Source organism: Myotis yumanensis, unplaced genomic scaffold, assembly GCF_028538775.1.
Source record: "Myotis yumanensis isolate MYYU_CA2020_CCGP unplaced genomic scaffold, mMyoYum1.0.hap1 SCAF_10, whole genome shotgun sequence".
Lineage (NCBI taxonomy): Eukaryota > Metazoa > Chordata > Mammalia > Chiroptera > Vespertilionidae > Myotis > Myotis yumanensis.
The window spans coordinates 54,851,467-54,872,574 of record NW_027223761.1 but is presented as its reverse complement, the minus strand read 5'-3'; the positions used below and the strand labels follow the sequence as shown (position 1 = coordinate 54,872,574).

The window sequence follows — 21,108 nt, the reverse complement described above, 5'->3', positions numbered from 1 at the left end:
GCATTCGCATGCACTTTTAAAAAGCACAAATAAATACATTAATCCACCAAGAACCCATGTGGGAAGTAAATGGAAATCCCAGTTTTATCCATGAAGATGAGGGGGCTTTAAGAGGTCACATAAAATGTCCAAGGTCACACAAGCTCATCACTGGTGAAGTCAGGACTGTCTGAATGCAAAGCTGTTGTTTTAACCTCCAAGAGCCCCTTTGAGGCTCAGAGAAAGCCGGCACAACAATAAATCACTCACAGAGAGACAGACTGTGAAAGTGCAACAGGAGAAGTACAAACCACAGCCTCTGGGGAGCATGTGGGTGGGGGGCAAGCTGCTGCAGGCTGGGGATCTGGAAAGACTTGATGAGTGGAGTTCGGAGGGAAGGACAGGGCTGCGACTGGCAGGTGCTGCGAGCAGAGGAAACAGCTTGAGCCAAGGCCAGAGTGCAGGGCATGTCATCAGAGTGGTGAGCATGTGGATAAGGAGGAAATATATGCTCCCCGCCACTCTCCTTTGGTAGACAAACTATAGAGTTGAAGTATCTCCAGATATTAGTAGTAGCAATGTGAATTAAAGAGTTCTTTGAGGGCAATCATAAATATACATCTTGTGTAGAATGTTATGCATTTGTGAAGCAATAGGATTAACCAAAATATAATGAATTGTTAATGCACCTCCATTGTTTTTAACCCATATGTAGGGTCATTAAAATATGCTTACAGAAAACAAATAGTCTTGTTTAAAAATAGCCGGCATTAAAACTCTAACTTGAAGCTACTTGATGCTGTTTTAGCAATGTACAACATTTGGTTTCAATCAAGTCCACTTCTTGGAAGGTTATATTCAAATTTGATTCATATCCGTTTTATTTATTTCAACGAAGTGAGTGCATTCTTGGTTCCAGGCACTGTCCCAGGTACTGGAGATGCATTGACATGTAAATAGGGGTTCCAGTCCTCAAGGAACTCCACCTAGTAGGGCAACAGGTAGATATGCAAATCTCTGTAGTCAGAATTGAAAGGCAAAGGTGCTCTATGAGGGGAATATGGAAGCTCTGGCCAGAGAGGATAGGAATGGGATTCCTTTCCAGCCACCCCAAGAAGCAACACTACAACTATGGCAGAAGTCAGTGAGTGGGATGTGAAGTAAAAAGGGCCAAAATGAACAATGGAGACTTTTTAGTTCCACACAGTGCTGGACCAGACCACAGGGCTGACAGCTAAGGACGTTAAAGTTGTCTGGAGTTAGAAAAATTTCTGGAACATTTTCATGGCTCTGAACCTGGCCTCTGTGATCCTGCGATCTGTTCTAAAAGTAAGGAAGTTGCCATGAAACCAGAGATAAACCATACATGCCAATAATAATAGCCAACAGTTTCTGAGCATCCACTCCATGCCAAGCACTTTCATATAAAATGAGCATTATATCTGAACGTGCAGTTCCCCAGGAACCATTCTCTTCTACCTTTTGGTAAGAGACTACCCACTGAGCTTTAGCAGAGTGCATGCATGCCTTTCCCTCTAGAGACAATAGTTTCCCGGGTCCCTTGTAGCTTGATGTGACCACGTGACTTAGTTTTCACCAACAGAACTTGAGCAGAAGTAATAATGTGTGCTACTTCCACATCACTTCCCTAAAGAATTATTTGCCCTCCCCTTCCTATTTCCCTTTTCCCATTGGCTGGGATGCCGATGGGCTTTTAATGCTTCTGTGGAGAGAACAACAGCCTGGAGACAGAGCCTGAGTCCCTGGACAGCTCTGTGGAAGAGCAGTCACCTCCCCTTGCTCCTGCCTTCTGCAGCTGCACCTGAACCTGCCTTTCACACCTTTCCTCTGCTGTGGCTAAAGATCAAACGCACAAAAGAAAAAATATATAGTTAGAATTATGTCTGGGTTAAGAGAATATAAGCCACGGGTGGGGACATGCAAGATGTTCATACGTAAACTGTATGTGCTTTAGTGAACAGACTGTATAAAAATTATCTTGGCTTGTTTGGGAAATTGTGTTGCTCACATCCTGGTTTCTAGCTGAATTTTAAATGACTTAGGTTACCTATTAAGTGTCCTCCAGGTGAGATGGAGGTCACTGTGTTGAACAAAGGCAGACTCGTTCAACAAATAGATCTTGACAATTACCAAAGGTACCAAAGACGGAACACACACACACACACACACACACACACACACACACAATCTACCCCCAGTATGTTTGTCAACTGGTAGGAAGATGTGCAAATATAAAAACAGTGTTGAGAGGAAAGTATCAGTTAATATTCAAGTTGACTCAAACTGGTTTAAGAAGAAAAAAAAATCACTTATGGCCTTATGTAAATATACAGTCCAAGAGTAAGCCTGACTTCAGGCATTTAAACCCTATTGAATTAGAATCTTCATGGATAAGCCTAGAAATCTGTGTTTAGCCCCACACCATCCCCCCACAACCAGGTAATTTTGATTCTGCGTCAGAAAGCACTACTTTATATAGATCACTAGAGCTGCACATTGGAGATTGGACTGGAAAGGGGAGAGCCTGAAGGAGGAGAGGGTCATTCCTGAGGGACAGGAGGGGATCCCTGAGCACTGTGATATCCGCTTTGTACTTAGAACAGGCCGGAGCGCACATTCTGAAGGCTGCCTGCCTGGGGAGCTCCGAAGGAGAGTCAGTAGAGGATGATGCCATCTGTCTGGTCGTCAGTTTGAGGGTTCACAACCCCTTCATTCACCCTTTATTGTGCGACTATGTATCCAGCACTGGGCTAGCTAGGCAATGAGGATACAGGGCTTACAGGCAAAGAGCCTTGCCTCATGAAGTTCACATTCTAGGGAGAGACAGACAGTAAACAGTTAGAAAAATGAGTTAATACTGGCTGTGCTAAGTTCTTTGAAGGGAAAAACTCTTTAGTTTCTAGTGGAGGCCAACATTGGATAAAGCAAAGAAAAGGCCTTTGAGCTGACAACTTAGTGGAGACCTGAGAATATGAGCATTCCAAGTAGAGGCAATAGCAGGTGCAAAGGCCCTGGGGTGGGAGGGGCCTGAGTGGGGTGGACACACTGGAAGGAGGAAGTGTGACTAAAACTCAGTGAGGGGGAGAGTGGAGTGAAATAAATCTGAAAATTTGGCAGGAGCCAGGCTATGGGTTAACCTGTAAGCACCCAAAAGAGTGGATTTTATCCCACACACAATGAAATGCTTGCTTTAAAATGAATCTTCTGGATACTGAGCGGACAAAGTGTAAAATTAAATTCAGGACTAGATGGACACAAGGTCCCTGTCTGGCCCCAACAGCCCATGGCAGGCTCCGCGGGGTCCCCAGAAGCCCTCTTCGTAGCTGTGGACCCTGTATCAATCAGCGTTGCCCAACAGAACTTCCGGCAAAGATGGAATGTTCGTCCCTGGGCCGTCCAATCCCGTAGCTGCCATGTGCAAGTGGCTCGAGCATGTGAAACGTGGCTAATGTGACTGGGGAACTGGACTTTTCACTTTATTTCATTTCAATTCCTAGAGCCACGTGTGGCTAATGGCTATGGTACTGGATGGCACGATGCAACACTGAGCACTGGATGTCTGAGGATTTCTATTCGGATTCGCGGAGCCAGGGCCTTCCCCCAATAGTGGGAGCTTCAGAGGGTATGTGGACCCCTACATGCTAACCCTCTGCGATCAGCTTGTTAAGATGGAGAGGGCCAGGGGGGCGGCGTTCTGCGCTTCATTTTATCTCTGGGGAGGCACCCGCAGGCGGTTATGAGGCGCTCCGCGCGCGCTCCCAGGGGAGCCCCCGCACTGCGAACAAAGGTCTCGGGGACCACTCTTTCTGGAACGCACCACCTGGAGCTCTTCAGCCGCCAGCCACCGCGCGGTCCAGCCATTGGCAGGAGAAAAACAAGGGCCTGCAGCGCCTCGCCCAGCCTGCCGCGCGGCGGGGGCCGCGGACACACCGGCTCCAGGCGCAGGACGCGGCTCAGGTGGGCTGGGGACGGAGGGGACCCAGGCGAGCGCGGTCGCAGGTTTGGGGACTCCTCGCCGCGCGGTCGCTTCTTCCCGGGAACGAGGGCAGGGGTGACGCGGCCGTCACCCGCACAGATCTGCTTCCTGGGCTTGCTTTCGCTTTGCCCTGCGCCTGGCGAGGCCTGCGCACCGCAACCGGAGAGCGCGCGCAGGTGGCCGCCGAGGAGGGGCGGGGCCGGCGCCTCTCAGCCTCCGGGACCCCAGCCCTGCTCCCGAGGACGTGTCCGGGGCCCAGGCACAGCGCCCTGCAGCGCGCGCGGGCCTGCCTGGCCGGAAGGCGCCCCTGACCTTGGTTTCTCCCCGGTGCCAGGTCTGCTCAAGGACCATGGGCACCGCGCTGAGCACGGGCCCCAGGCTGGCTCTCCTGTCCAGTCGGGCCGGCGGCGCCGTCCCGCGTTGGGCGCCCTCGGAACCCGCCCGCTGCAGCCACTCCAAGCCCGGCCCGGTGCGCCCCGTGCCCCTGAAGAAGCGAGGATACGATGTCACCAGGAACCCGCATCTCAACAAGGTAACGGTCCTGCAAGGTAGGATGGCTCAAGCGGAGATCCTGCGGCGGCGGAGGGCGGCGCCCCGCCTCCTGGGCCTGGGACGGATCCTCCCAGGCGCCCTTCCAGCGACTTAACATTTTTGCCCTGCAGGGGCTTGATTTATCTGGGTTTGGCTCCCCCGCCCCTCCCCACCCCCATCCCTCTTCTGCTTAGAAAGAGGTGACCAGTAACGCAGGGAGCCCAGTTTCTTCTGTGAGAACAATATAGTCCGGGTTAAGGTCTTCGTGGCCAGTCTGACCTGGTGTCAGATCTCCCCTCGATACAGAACAATTAATTCTGTTGATCTTGGGCAGTTGCGAGTCCAAGTTTCCTTATCTGTAAAAGAGAGACAGTTGTCTCCGTGTGGTGAGATTTAAAGAGAAAATGGAGGTAGCGTTCTTTGCATAGTACCTGACACCCAGTGAGAGCAAATGTCAACTGAGGTTATTATTCTGAGATAAAAATGAACGTGAACCAGGGAAAGTCTAGAGTTATAGACACTTTTAGACCTTGAAGAGGAATCAGACATCTTAACTCCAGCCTCTCCTTTTACAGATGAGAAAATAAGACAAAGGAAACGTGCCCAAGGTCACCAACTAGTTAGTTCTGGCAGCTGTGCCACAGGAGCCCAGATCTGGATCTCTGGTACTTTGGTCAAGTTCAGGCCACTGCTAATGTGGTGCTTACAGCACACACGTTTGTTTCTGGGGATAGAGTTTAGTGCCACTGGTTCAGAGGACTGAGCTGAGGAAGACGGAAGAGTATTAAAACCCAGGAAGCAAGAGACCCGGATTTTGATGCCTGTCACCCTATACCTTCTCAAATTAAATTTCTCTAAGGTTCAATTTTCTCCGGCCTAGAAGGGATATTATGACAGATTCACAATTTCTACCTCATTTAGTTATTGTGACAATCAAATGAATTGCTGAATTTGATATACTTTAAATTATATGAAGCCCTTGATAAGTAATTACTGCAAAATAAAAATTGTAACAATTTATTTTTGTCAGGATTGTGTAATTCAAGTGTGGAAAATGTGTTTTTCAGATATAAGGACAATTGTGTAGATGCTAAGTCTTGTGATTGTTCCCTGCAGAAATAATAGAAGAAGATAAGAAAAAGTCTTTCTTTCTAAGTCTATATATTATATTATATTATATTATATTATATTATATTATATCCTTTAAATATTCCTACTTAGGAGTATTTAAGATGTTTTGTGATTTTGAATTACTTTGGTAGCCAGTGTTAGAAAATAAATTAACGCACTCAAGCAAAATGTGCCTTTTAACTAAAAATATCCAGAGGGAGGGTTGCAGGCAAGGCTTGATCCAGCAGTCCAGATGGCATCCCTAAGGATGAAGGTTTTCTCTGGTATTTTGCTCTGCCAATGCAATGTCACCTTCATCTTCAGGTCCCATTCAGTGTAGTCTTTCACCTCGATGCTGCCATAGTCCTGCATCTCCTATTTCACACCATCCAGGGATAGACACTCTCTTCTATAGCTCCTATGGAAAAGACATTTACTCTGAAGCCTCAGAAAAATAATCCTTCTGTCTCATTGACTCTGATTGGATCCCCTTCCCATTCCCAAACCAATCACCATAACTTAAGCCAGTCAGGGCCCACCCCTGGAGTTAAAGATAGCATTTAAGGTAGGGCCACCCACATTAATGGATTTAGAATAAAGGGGATGTGGTCTCCCCACAGTAAAATTGTGTTCTGTCATCAGAGGGAGAAGAGATGGATGCTGGAAGGCAGTGATCAGCTGCCACCTGCACTATAGACTCCAATCATTTTGACAGTAATTGCCTTTGAAGTATTGGCATATTACCAGTCAGCACTTACTGCTTTGTGAATAGTTAAAAAAAATAAAGGAAGGACTCAAATGCCTGGAATTTTTATTTTTTAGCCTTAGCCTTATGGCTCCCTAAAAGCACTCTTGCCCTTGTCCCTGTTTCCTTCTAAATTATATAAATGGGACATTGTACATAAATCTAGGGGACTTTACCTTTTCCTGATGTTAAAACATTTCAGTATATCCCTAAAGTCAGTTGATGCCAGTCTGGAATGAGGAGGGACTCTAGGGTGGTGCCAGGAGAGTCCACTGGGGTCTCCATTCACCCGTGGGGAGAGACGGACAGCAATGGAGCAGCAGCACTGCCTGGTAGCTGCTGTGAATCGCCTTCATCCCACTGGAGTGCCACTTTATTGCTGTCCTGCTTACTTCCGGCACTCAGAGTCTCTGAGGAAGGCTTGAAGCTTCCCACTGTCAATTAACAGAGCACCTGCATTTACCATTGAGAACATTTTTTTCCTGCAAAACTATGAACTCCTGCCCTAACTGGTTTGGCTCAGTGGATAGAGCGTTGGCCTGTGGACTGAAAGGTCCCAGGTTTGATTCCGGTCAAGGGCATGTACCTTGGTTGCGGGCACATTCCCAGTAAGAGGTGTGCAGGAGGCAGCTGATCCATGTTTTTATCTCATCGATGTTTCTAACTCTCAATCCCTTTCCTTCCTCTCTGTAAAAAATCAATAAAATGTATTAAAAAAACAACACACACACAAAAAAAACTATGAACTCCTCCAGGGCAGGGACTGGTTTCATGCATTTGTGTCCAGCAGGAGGTCGCTCCTGAAGCATCTAGCAAGGGCATGGACATAAAAACTAACAGTATGGTTTTGGAATATGTTCATTTTTGACAGATCAGGAGAGGCCTTTCATTTGAAGCTTGAGGGCAGAGGGCTGTCAGGAGGTGGGGTTCTCTGAGAAGGAAGGGCCAGTGAGCAGGCCACACCTAGCTGCGCTTGTGCAATGACAGTCTGTCGCAGCTTTGTCATGTCCTCGCCATGCGATCTAATATTCTTTTTTTCAGCATATTCTTTTTTAAAAATATATTTTTATTGATTTCAGAGAGGAAGGGAGAGGGAGAGAGAAATAGAAAATCAATGATGAGAGAGAATCATTGATCAGCTGCCTCTTGCACACCCTCTACTGGGGCTGGGCTGGAGCCTGCAACCAGGCATGTGCCCTGACCAGAAATCCAACCATGACCTCCTGGTTCATAGGTTGAAGCTCAAGCACTGAGTCATGCAGGCCGGGCTCAGCATATTCTTTATGACAACAGAATTGGAACTAGATGATTCCAAGTTCCCTCCCGGAGTCTAGATTCTCTGAATGATGCAAATTCACCAGTACATCTACTTCTGTTTCATTTTTTATTAATATTTTGCTTTTCTCCTAAAATTTATGTAATGACCTCTTCTATTCATTGAGATTGTAGCAACAGAGTAGGTCTTTGATTACATATTACAGGGTATCAGCCATATTTTACTTACGTTAAACACGCAACTACCAACCCTGTTTTATACGGATATCTTCATCGGCTGGTATCATCCCCAAACGGTTTCTGCCCCCCCAGTTCACCTACAGCCTCTTTTGGGCAGGGCTGTTCGATTTCCCACTCCCCAGATTGGATGCGAGTCCCCTCCTGTTCGTCTTATCACTCTGTGTTGATTTCCTTTTGGCGTGAGCACCTGTTATCATGGCTGAGCACCTTAGGGACCGAAGCTCTGTCCTGTCACCCGACACTCTCTCTGACTTGAGATGCTCAATAAATATTTGATCTTTAAGTGACCCAATCAGCTGATGACCCCTGCTCTCTGAACTTCATTGACCTGATTGCCACTTTTACCGTTGGCCTAATGCTCTCATTGCCCAGAGAAAGGATGATAAACAGCCCATTGGAGGAAATGCACCTACTTGACCCAAATCTTCCCAAACTTCAGGGTGTTTCACTGAAGGGGTATGTGACTTCCCAGAGTGTGTCAGCCTTTCCTTTGGACCCATACACCAACAATGATTTTCCCTATAAAATTCCATGGACTCTTCCCTTGTCGTTTTTCAATCTCTTGATCTTAAAAGTCTTGGAAAAAAGGAATGAAAAGGGTGCTTGGTCAAGTCCCTTTGATTAAGGACGAGCACATTTCATGCAGTGGGACCACCAGGAACTGCAGAGCACCGCAGGTGACCACCTTCCCACATGGACTGGATGTGTTTAGATCACTGAACCCGTAAAGGCTTGGTGGCCAGCCCTGCAGCATTGGCTGCCCGTCTGAGGCTGCACTGGCTTCAGTCACTCCCTTTTAGATCCGGTGGTGATTTATTAGACTCCCACACAGCTAGGATTTGCCTTTGATTAAAGTATATGTTTTTGTTCGGTGCCAGCTTAGAACTTGATCTTGCCTCCTTTTGATGGGGGGCTCTGTGATCACACACTTGGCTCACTGATCAGTCAGGAGATGATGGCTGGGTTGTGCGGAGAATTAGAAGTTTGTGAATGATGCTTATTCTGCCCTAAAGGCAGATAACATAATATGTCTTCCCAGGACCTGTTTCTGATGTGATGTTGGATTGGGCCTCTGATAGAAAGAGAAGCAATGGATTATTAAATAAACATTGGGTCCATAACCAGCAGTTTACTTTAGATTTGAGCTCTTCTGCAGGGACTCAGTCCACTGGAGCTCAGATACTGTTCACATATTTTAAGAACAAACAAGCAGAGGCAGGTTGGAATGAAATCCTTTCCTGTCAAATACTGTCCTGGATTCATGGAATTGATAGCATTTGGTATTAGAGCTTTGTACTTGGAACAGCTAAAAGAACTTGTGTTGGTTAGGCTAAAGGTTAGGCAACTGTAACAACGTGAACACCAAATACTGAGGCTCAAAAAAATAGAAGTGTCTTTCTATCTTATAAACAAGTCTGGGTAGGCAGTCGCAGGTTGGTATGTGGTTAGATTTGTTGCTTTTCCCTCATCAGCTTGTATTTACATTTTTCATGGTCCAAGGTGGCTGCTCTAGCCTCTGCTATTAAAAGCCAGTGGAAAGGAGAAATGTCTTTGAAGGGCATGAATTGGGCATTGCAAATATCACTTCCATTCACATCTGATTGGCTGGAACTTGGTCATATGCCGCACCTAGCTGCAAGAGAACCTGGAAAATGTAACCTTTAGCAGGACACCCATGTCTTCAGCAAAAAAATTCTACCCATTAACGAATGACAGAATGGATATTGAGGAACTGACATGAAATTTTTGTGAAACTTTAATTTTTTTTTACTGTGACCTTTAAAATTTTACTCCAACCTTTAAAATCTATCAGTTTCTCTACATCCCCACTACCGCCAGCCTTGTTCACTCCGTCATCATCTCATGTCTCGATTATGCAGGAGCCTTGTCACTGGTCTCTCATCTTCCAGGCTTGTTTCTTTCAACCGCTGCTCTGTGACTGTTAACCACACCTTAAGAGGCTGAAACCTTGCACACATCCCTAACCACCCTCTTTCTTTCAGACCCTATATATCCAATCCTCCAGATAATCCTGCTCTATCTTCCTGCTCTATCTTCAGACTAAATCTAGAATCCAAGCCCTGCTCACGGGCCCCACTCTGACCCAAACTACAAATATTTCTCTGCTGGATGACGGCAGTGGCCTTTGAGCTGGTCTCCTTGCTTCCACTTACGTTCCTCTAGTTTATTCTCCACACTATAGCCAGCACGATCCTTTTAGAACTAAGTTTGATCATGTCACTCTTCAGCTCAGAACCCTGCGAAGTCAACATCCTTACAATGCCTTGTGTGATTTGACCCTCTCTGACCTCATCTTTGCTACTCCTCAGCCTCACGCACTGCCCAAGCCACTCTGGCCTCCTCACTGATCCTCAGACACTCTAAGCATACTCCTACCTATAGTTTTTGCACTAACTGTTTCCCCTTCCCGGGACACATATCCCCTAAATAGCCATGTGGTTAACACCCTCATCTTCTTCAAGGCTCCTCACTTTCTCAAGGAGACTTATTCTGCCCACCCCATGTGAAGTTGTAAATAGTCCTTTCCACCTTCTTGGCCACCCTTAACATGATCTGCTTTCCCCCCGTGGTATTTGGTGCTTACTAACATACTATTTAATTTCCTCACTTATTATATCTCTTGTTAATTGTTTGTATTTCCCCACTATACTGTAAGCACCTTGATCTTGGACTTACAATCTATAGAACTGTGAGAAATAAATTCCTATTGTTTAAGCTGCTCAGTCTATGGTATTTTGTTGTAGAGCCTAAGTGGACCAAGACACCATACTCCTCATCTCCCAAGGGGTCAAAAAATTGGGGAGTGTAGGATGGGATGCCAGGATCGCAGGAGGGAGATTTGCTACTCTTGGAACCCGAAGTTGATGCTCAGGGAGTATTTTCTTGTAAACATGTTGTTATGAACAGTTGAATTGATCCCCAAAGAAAGTATATTATGCCTTTGATTAGCATTTGTGTGATCATTATGAAGATTTCAGAAATGCTGGCTTATGTTTATGAATGCTTAATTCAAAATGCAAAGTACTAAGTGGAATCTATAACCATGAGTGTTACTGTAAAAGATGTAACTGTAAAAAAACTTGGGAATAAAAGTGTAAATATGATTGTGTTAGGGCTGTGGAATTATGGGAGATCTATTTTCTCTTTATATCATTTTCTTTAATGTTCCATTGTCTTTTCAATGTTAGGTTACAGTTTCTGTTGGGAATTAAGTTTCTAGAACCAAGGTAATAACAGTCAGAGCAACTTCTGCAAGTTGACCCTTCTGTAACACAGGGGTGGCTTTCTTATCCAGTGGAAATTCCTGTAAAATGGTCTTATTTCAAGATTTGCCTGCATGTAACTAGTTATCTTCTAGAGGTGATAGTTTAGATTCACGTAATAAAACATTAACATAGGAATTGCTGCTTGTTCTAAAGAGAGTTGTAGACAACAGTATCTAGATTATGTAAGCGGCTGCGTGGAGACAGATCCCATTCAGAAGTGCATGCTGTCGGGCGCAGACTTGGGCCAACTGGCACCTACGCCAGGCGGAGTCTGGGCTCTCCATGGAGTTTCTGTGGACACCTTTTCAGGTTCATGTTCAGTTTCCCTGTTTCCAGTTTCTCTTGATCTTCTTGGGCTTTTGTTGACTCTGGGGGTTATGGCTTCATTTTACTGTGCATATTTGTCAATTCTCCCAGAGGTTTCTTATATCATCTACCCTCTTCTTTGCAAATGCCAGTCTCAGAGTGGGGAGGGGGGGAGCCTTCTGACTCATACGCCCATTGCAAAGGGGTCACTAATGTGCAGCACTTCTGTTCGCAACGGCATGGATTAAAGCCAGCCTCTGAACCCCCACTTTGATGTGGAGAAAGGGCATTGGGAAATCCTTTGGGGTGGTGTCCGGCTGCCTCTCCGGTGCAGAGCACAAAAGATGCTCTATGATGGTGCGATGAAAATCTGAGGGCTATCCTACGATTGGGGATGCAGAGGTCAGCAGTTAAAAGCATGCATTTATTCTGTACCCAAATGGTTGCCTAGCAGCCTGGTTAAAACACGACTCTAACCAAAAGGACACAGTAAAGAGAAAAACATACGCAGTCATTTGAGGAGAGGGATTTTTGATGGAAAGATCATCAGCTTTTGAGGAACTTGAATAAGAGAAAATCAAAGCTGGATTTGCTTTTCAAAGTGATATTGAAAGCTAGAGGGACCTTCGGGGATTGGGTTGAATGATGAGCAACTTGAGAATATTATTTTAGGAAAGCATTTTGTCTGGGCTCTGTACTGTTTGGTGGTACATCTATGTGGAGCTCATTGCATACTTGAAACACCCCGCATGGTGTGGAACTCTGGAGAAGGCAGACTGTGTTACTCCCTTGGTTTTGTTTTACTTGGTTCTTTCACAAAACAGAAAGCGGGGGGGCCAACACCTGCTCACAAGGTGGCATCCCTTCTGAGTTGCTGAGCTGTCCGGTGACTTCCCCAGTGGGAGAAAGGCTGCAGGTGCCCTCATAACTAAGGTGGAGCTGGGTCTCCTCACCCTGTAGACATCCCCCTTCCTCTGGTATCTGAGGGAGGTGTTGAGGATTCCAAAACAGATTCCCATTTTACTGAATTTCCTTCGGTAGGGGAATGCCTTATGGAGTGAATTCAAATGCTAATGATAAGAGCTAGCATTTTTTCAGGGCATACAGTGTGCCAGGAACTGTCCTAAGCAGTTTCTATACCTTAACTAAGTTAATACAATACCACCACCTTCTGAAGTATAGTGTCATAGTGACAAATCTGAGGCCCAGCGAGGTTAGCTACTTGCCCAAGGTCATGCTACTTGCACAAGGCTCATAGTGGCAGCGCCGGGTCTTAAATCCAGGCCATCTGGCTTTAGGGCCCACATCCTAAGCCCCTCTGCTCTGCTATCACTCCCTGTGTGCAGGTGCCCTCTGGCTCGCTGCTAGTGCATGGAGTCTGATGTTCTGGGCTGTCATCACATCCATGGTCTGTTAGAATCAGAATCTAACAGAATCAGAGTTAAAGGGAACTTTAAAGATCACTGGATGCCTTCTCTTCACCCTTTAAATAAGTGTAATTTTCCCGACTCATTGGTTTATTTATTAAATTTATTCACTAGGCATTTGCTGAGTACCTGTTACATTTTAGGCAGTGGAAACCCAATGGTGAAAGCAACACTTATTTTGCCTTCAAGGAGTTAACATGTAAGAGGGGTACCGGTAGGAAAAAAATAAAAAATAAGAATAAATAAATAGAGGGGTACAGGTAGGGACCAGTTAGTAAGCAGGCATTTCAGTCCAATAGGTTGGTGTGAAGAGAGGAGTATAGGCCCCAGGGCTAGAGGAGCGAGGCAGCAGGTGCAGACACACTCCCTGTGCAGTGTTGTGGGTGCTGACATGGATGGAGAAGGAAAACATGGCAGATGAAGATGGTGGAGGAGAAGCCGTCTAGATCACACCATGCAAGACAACAGCTTTTTCTCTGAGAACAGGCACCATTTGTGCCAAATGTGCAGGGGCCCCATTTTCAGAGAACTGAATAATAGTATAAACCCTCATTAACTCAGAGTTTATGCTGTATCTCCAGTGCTGTGACATGCGCTTTGATTTTGTTCTTTTCCTTGCTTTTGTGTTGTACAAATCCAAGGGGCGCCGTTCACATTGGGCTCACATATCAAAAATATTAGCCTACTCGAGGGCGCAGTTCTCCAGGGACACCACTGCCATGCTGCCTTCCTTGATAATGCCACTTGGGAGTGACTTGTTCATCCTCTGCACTCCTTTGGCGGTTAGCTTGTGTAGTCATGCTCTTTCCACATTGGTCTCAGTGTACATTCACAGTGGGTGTGTGTCTCCATCTTGTCTTCTTCAGAGCCAGGGCTGTCTTAGGCACCACATGGGTTTCCGAGTAAACCCTCAATGGAAATGAGTTATATGATCCCTTTCACATTTCCTCCTGCACAGACCAGAAACCACCACGGTGAAGACTGTGAATACCCAGCCCCATCTGCCATCTCTTCTATTTCCTATAAATCTAAATTATATTTAGATCTTTCCATGGAGCCTGGAAAATTTTGAAGCCAAGATACATCTTTTATTTTGATCATATACATTTCAGGAATCCATTTCTTTAAGAGAGCTTTCTACTCTGATGCTGTACCAGGTGCACTTGATCTAAAAAACAGCACCTTTATGATGAGAGTGTGTATTCTCATCCTTCAGGCTGCTATAAAGACATTAGATTTAGACCTACTACTGCTAGCAATAGGTTAAAAGGATTTTGGAGGTGAAGGAAAGTATCTGGCTGGAACCAAATGTGTGACTTCTCCACCTCCCAGTGGCACAGCCCATGCCCAGGTGTTAGGCAGCAGAGCGTACTGGTTATGATCTAGGGATTTAGAGTCAGAAAAGCCCCAGGTTCCCATTCCAGCTCTGCCATCCACTAGATTTGAGATCTTTGGAAGGCAACTTCATTTCTCTAAGCCTCAGTTTCCTCATCTATGAATGGGATTGATAATAAAATATACCTACTTCACAGGGTGCTATAATGATTAATGTACATAAAGCACATTGTAAGTGCTCAATTCTCAACTAACCCGCATCTCTAAAGCTTTTGTTGCATTTCTAACACAGTGAGAAGCCCTGTGTGGGATCCAAACTCATTCTCTATGGGTGTGAACACATCTGATTTTGCAGAGACTTGATAAGAGAGGAGTGAGTCAGGGAAGAAGCAAGTTGGCTGGAGACTTCAGTGATAATTTTTCCATTCCTGATAGAGTTTAAGGGTGATCTAGACTTTTGTCTGAAAGAAACTTAAAAATATCACTAGCTTTGGAAAACTCAAGTGCCATTTGAAGAGCTGGTATTTTAGGAAGTTGAGACTGGTGTTGAAGGGAGTGGCTACCATCATACCCAACAGGAATCTCAGGATTTTGCCCCAACGTTTTGGCACATTCTACCCCAGTTTTTAAAAACTAATGCTGAAAGAATATTCAAATTTAGCTTGATCTGTTTCTCTATCTATCTCTCTATCTCTATCTCCCCACCTGTGTGTCTATCTATAATCACTATGACACTCCTAATTTCATAACATTATGATAGCAAAATAGCAAGACGAGAATATCAGCTATGATAGTTTAGCATAAACGTTAAAATGTTGCTGTACATCTAGCTAATGAGGGCCTGGCCATGCCCACTTCCCCCAGCAAGGAGTTTAAGATAGTCCTACAATCTCCATGGGTAATTACTAAATACTTGCATGCACACATTTTAAATGAGCATCTCTCCTCTGGTAGAAGCCAGAATGAATATTCCCCAGGAGACCATTATGAAGTCATCGTGTCCAGCCCTTTGTTTTCGAGCAGATACTATCCTAACATATTACCACTATTTTATGATAAGGTTTCTGAGGCCCAGAGAGATCGAGGGTCCTGCTTGGGAAGCGAGTTGTGGACGTTGACTGTCGCCCCCTTTGGGTGGTGTTCATCTCTTAGACCCACTGCCTTTGAAAGGTAGCAAGAACAGCATGGATGGACCTGGAGAGCATTATGCTAAGCAAAACAAGCCAGTCAGAGAAAGATAAATATCACATGATCTCACTCATTTGCGGAATATAATGAACAACATAAACTGATGAACAAAAATAGAACCAGAGGGAAAAAAGTATTTTAGAATATAATTGAAGTAATCCTATTATTTGCAGATTTTTAATATTTCCTGCAACTTGAGTGATATTATACCATCTTGTACAGTTTTGGTAATATTATTACATTTAAAATTGTTTTTCTTGAAATATTAAAAAAAAATCTCACCTGAAAAAAACAATTAAATAAATAAAACTGAAGATTAAAATGAAAGAAAAAGAAAAGAAAGGTAGCAAGTTGCTTGCCATCCTGAAATAGTACCGGAGTCCGACTCAGTGGACAAGCACAGTGTTTTTGAGTCTCTCCATGAAAGGAGATGCTTTAATATTGAACATTGTTGTATGTTGCAAACCTACACATCTGCTAACACAGCTCCTGCTGTCACTCCTATGTGTCCATTTCTGATGAATGGACATGCTCCTGACTCCTAGCTTCGTTTCAGGTTTTCTATTTTTTCTCTACAGTAACATGATCTTGAAGACAGGTCCACAAACCATTTGACAGAACGCTCAGCCCTCATGTCAGACTCTCCCTTCTTATCTCTTTTATTTTTGGTCTCTTCCAGCCCATAACTACTTGTTTTGACTGCTGAAATCACTTCGGGTCACAGGACAGGGAATAGCCATGCAGTTGCCACCTGATAAAGCAGGAGTAAAGATAGACGGTGTGGAGAAAACACTATTAACGGCCATTTTTAGAAAGAGGCTTTGCAATCTGCCTGTCAGAGCTGAAAGATTTCCTCTGTTCTCACACTCCATGAGCTGGCAGCCGCTTCTCCTCCTGTCTGAGACGCCTCAGGGTCTGCCTCGCCATGCCTGTGGGAGATGATGGCATGGGTGCTGGCTGGGCAGTGGCCAGGTGGTACCGGGAGGGAGGCCCTGCCAAGCAGAGGGATGGACCTGCTAATAGTAACCAGCCTCAGCTGCAGGGCTGCAGGCTCAAGTGCTCTCAGCTGTTCTCTAGTTAACCAAGCTGTTCAGTTTTCTGTGGCCTTCTAGCAGTCAACTGGACACAGAGTCAGCTGCCTCCTCTGGGACTCATAATTGCTAGAATAATAATATATATATATGTAAAGAGCCAGGGGCCATCACATCCGAAACAACCAAATGGACAACTGAACAGCCTGAGTGGGGCGACCAGGCCAGCAGGGGGGTTAGTGAGGGACTACCAAATGACTGAGCAGCAGGCTGTGTGGGGTGACCAGGCTGGTGGGGGGAGGGGGGGGGTGGCAACTAGGCCAGCAGGGGGAGTAGTTGGGGGCAACTAGGCCAGCAGGGGGAGCCGTGAGGGGCGACCAAGCCGGCAGGGGGACAGTTGGGGACAACCAAGCCAGCAGGGAGGGGCAGATATGGGCAACTAGGCCGGCAGAGGGGCAGTTAGGGGTGATCAGGTCGGCAGGCAGGTGAGCAGTCCTGGATTGTGAGAGGAACATCCCCCCGAGGGGTCCCAGAATATAAGAGGAACATCCCCTGAGGGGTTCCGGATTGGAGAGGGTGCAGGTTGGGCTGAGGGTACCCCCCTCCCATGCACAAATTTCGTGCACTGGGCCTCTAGTATTAGAAATAATAATAATAAAACTTACATAAGACCTACCATGCCAGGTACTCTTACAGGTGCTTTACATATATTATTCCCAAGCAGAGAAAAACCTGTGGAGAAGGTAAACTGCCCACAGCTCTCTCACCTCCTGTTTCCATGGTCTCCTCTTCCTTATAGATTTCTTTACCTGGCATCCTGAGGATCTTCAGAGTAGCCTAGTCTTCCTAGGGCTGCCAATCTAAGTGGACCTTTTCATCTTACAGATTTCTGTTTTGTCTTGGATCTCATCTCTTGTTTACTTACTTCCCTGCCTTCCCATCCATCCATCCATCCATCCATCCACCCATCCACCCACCCATCTATCCATCTGTCAGTCTGTTCATTTGTCCATCCATCTAACCATCAAATATTTGCTGAGCATCTACTCTCTACCAGGCACTGTTAGGTGTTGGGAATACCATGGAAAACATGACAGCTATGACCCTTCTCCTTATTGAGCATATAATCTAGTGAAAAAGACAGTAAGTAAGCAAACAAAATTATGCAGATGGTTATTAGTGGTAGAGAAGACATAGACAGGGACAGTGTGAGAGACTAACAGAAGGTCTACTTCAATCATAAGGGAAGACCCCTTAAGAGGTGATACTTGAGAAGAGACCTAAAGGAAGAGCCAGCTGTAATAAAGCCAGGCGAAAGTGTTTTGGGTAGAGACAGCAGCACATGTAAGCCTGGGGGCAACAAGCAGCTTAGCATGGCAGGTTCTGGGAACAGACAACAGGCAGCTCAATAGGAGTTTGATGAGCAAAGGGGGGGATTGCCTAAAATCAAGGTGCAGAGAGCTCAGGGGTCTCAATCCTGTGTAGTGGGGTCTCGGGGTCTGTGGGATACAGGCTAAGCTATTTCCTCTGAAAAACAGGACACTAAGCCCAGATGCGGTGGCTCAGTGGTTGAAGGTCGACCTATGAACCAGGAGGTCATGGTTCAATTCCCCGTCAGGGCACATGATTGGGTTTGGGAACAATCCCCAGTAGGGGGCATGCAGGAGGCAGCCAATCAATGATGTTTCTCTCTCATCAATGTTTCTATCTCTCTATCCCTCTCCCTTCCTCTCTGAAATAATAATAAAAAAAGTTTTTTTTTTAAAAAAAACAACCAGGACACTATTAAATGGTTCTAAGCAAGGAAGTGGTCTGATTTATATTAATGAATGGTCTCTCCAGCTGCCACATGAAGAACAGATTGGAGGGCGAGAGTGGGAGCAGGGTGACCAGTTAGAGCAGCAGTTCTCAACCTGTGGGTCGCGACCCCTTTGGCGGTCGAACGACCCTTTCACAGGGGTTGCCTAAGACCATCCTGCATATCAGATATTTACATTACGATTCATAACAGTAGCAACATTACAGTTATGAAGTAGCAACGACAATAATTTTATGGTTGGGTCACAACATGAGGAACTGTATTTAAAGGGCCAGAAGGTTGAGAACCACTGAGTTAGAGGCTCCAGCAGCCCAGGGCATAGGAGAAGGTGGTGGCTGGGGTGTGGAAGGTGTCAGGGCAAAGGAAAGAGGGTTGGATTGGAAATGGAGTTTGAAGGTAGAATGGACAGGGCGCATCTCCTGTGTCCTCCTTCAGATTCACTGGGATTCGGTCTGTATTGTCCCCTGTGGTGCCTCGCACCCTTCACACAGGTACAATTAATTCCTGTCCTTCCCTCAGCACACCTCATCATAATAAGGAAACAGAATGTGTTTTACCTTTGGCTCTTATGATGTGCTTCCCGATTGGTCATCTCACTTGAGCCCCACAGAAACCTGGTGAAACAGGCATTATTACCTTTGTTTTATGGGGGACCCTAAGGCCCAGAGAGCCCAAGTTGCCCATGGCCTCCCAGACAGTAAGGGGCAGCAGCAAGACTCAATCCAGATTCCCTGGGGCCATTCACTGGTTTATCCAACAAACATCTATTGAGCACCTACTATATTCCAAGCACTCTTCTAGGTTTGAAAACTAAAGAGTTGAATCAGTCGTGGTCTTTGCTCCCAAGGAAATTAAGAGTACAGAGGAAGAGACAGACTTGCAAGCATATAAATGTAATGCAGTATAATAGGTTTATATGATATTAAAAGTATGTTATTAATAATGTCCGAGTCATTTTTACCCTGGTGGGGAGAGAAGGGGGTGAGGTTTCTTAAAGTGGGTGACCTTTGATTATTATATTAATTACATAAATAATGTGTTGCATAAAGAAAAAGAGGCTCTAACCAGTTTGGCTCAGTGCATAGAACATTGGCCTGCAGACCGAAGGGTCCCAGGTTTGATTCTGGTCAAGGGCACATGCCTGGGTTGTAGGCTCGATCCCCAGTAGGAGGTGTGCAAGAGGCAGCCGATCCATGATTCTCTCTCATCATGGATGTTTCTATCTCTCTCCCTCTCCCTTCCCATCTGAAATCAATAAAAATATATATTAAAAAAAAAGAAAAAGGGAAATTTACTTTGACCTCCCTCATGAGATAACGAATTATTTTCCTCAGTGTGTCAGTGCAAAGACCTAAAAGATATACAGGATTCCCTGGGCAGACAAGGTGGGGAAAGATGTTCCAAGCAAATGTAGCAAAACTGCCTGCTGTGTGAGAAGCCATGGGGGATTCTGAAGGAGGATGGAGTGTGTGGAGTGATGGGCTGGAGGGCAAGGTGGGGGTCCCACATGAGTGGGAGTCTAGGGCTGCTCTTTGCCTGGGTGAAGAGTTTGACCTTCATCCTGAAGGGGAGAGGGTGCACTCTGGGATTGAGCTGTAGACAGACCACTCTGGCTCCAGGGCGGGGACAAGATCAGATTCAGGGAAACTAGTTAAGAAGGAATTCAGTTACCATAAGGGAGATGAGGGCGATCTGACATGACAGGTGGTGAGGTGGACACAGATGTGAGAGGTGCTAAGGAAGCTGAAGGTTGTGTCCCAGAATTCCTTGGGCTCCATCATAGCAGCAATAGGAGTCTAGATTTATTGCCAATATTCCAATAAAAACCCTAATGGAAATATTATTTTTACTCATCAAAAAATTTACACAGCTTAACCAGAATATCATATTCCTTTGTCTTTGCCCAGAATTAAACAAAGTAAAACTATTAACACTGTTTCTTTCATGCAAGTATAAGAAGTTCTTCTTGTAAGTTATATGTCTTAAACAATGGAAAATAAATTAATTAGTACAAACGCAAGATTTCTCAAAACATGAAATTCTTTAAGGAGTACTTGGGATGGGGAGGAGGGTGGAAATTTGAATATTTACTGACTTGTGCTGTCTTTATTCGAAGTGTTTTATTGTTAATATTGGTGTCATTGATCTTTATCTAACTAGCCATCCTGGTTCTGGTTCTGTTTGCACAAAGCAACACGGGTATTAATTTTATCTCCCAAATTGGAGAGAAGGTGCTGACTCCCTGAGTACCTGGTCCTGTTAGCTGGCATTTTTGCCACAATGGGGACATCACCCAACCTCCGTGTAGTAACTGGCCTTACTGCCCCATCATAAAGATGTGCCAAGACTCTGTTTTAACGTATGGGAACTCATGAGACTTTCTTCTTCTCCTATGGTTTCCTCAGTCCTCTGGAAAAACAATAATTCTTTCCATTGAAAATAGAAAGAATGTTCATAGGTTGGAAAGTAAATTTTCTAGGTGAGAATTTCCTTCCCTTTGGTTATTTTTTTTCTTCCTCTTCTCTCTTCTTATGAGAAGACTTAGGTGGAATAGAAACAAGGATTTAAGGTTCATGCAATATGAGCCTCTCACAAATTTGGCCCACCACAGGCAAGGTGTTGTCACTTTCTCCACTGGATTGAATTTTAGCTTGTCTTTCTCTGCTGAGTCCTGGCTTGTCTTATGAACTGTGACTCCTGGAGGAGGAAAATAGAAACTCAGAAGCTTGCAGGAATGATTTTCTTGGCTAATTCAACCCAGTATCAGCCACTTTTCTAGGTAAAAAGCTATCTAAAAAAAATTTTTTTAAAGAGGTGAAGTTTTAATAGAACTAGCAA

General features: G+C 45.2%; 1 protein-coding gene across 1 annotated transcript in view; it reads left to right on the top strand.

Annotated features, from left to right (window-relative positions):
* The first annotated feature begins 4,289 nt into the window (after positions 1–4,289).
* Positions 4,290–21,108, top strand: part of ME3 (malic enzyme 3) — a 175,223-nt gene continuing 158,404 nt past the window's right edge. The window contains exon 1 of the mRNA XM_070425814.1: positions 4,290–4,508. Within this exon, the coding sequence (XP_070281915.1) occupies positions 4,326–4,508 (183 nt within the window). The 5' untranslated portion in view covers positions 4,290–4,325. The remainder of the gene's footprint in view (positions 4,509–21,108) is intronic.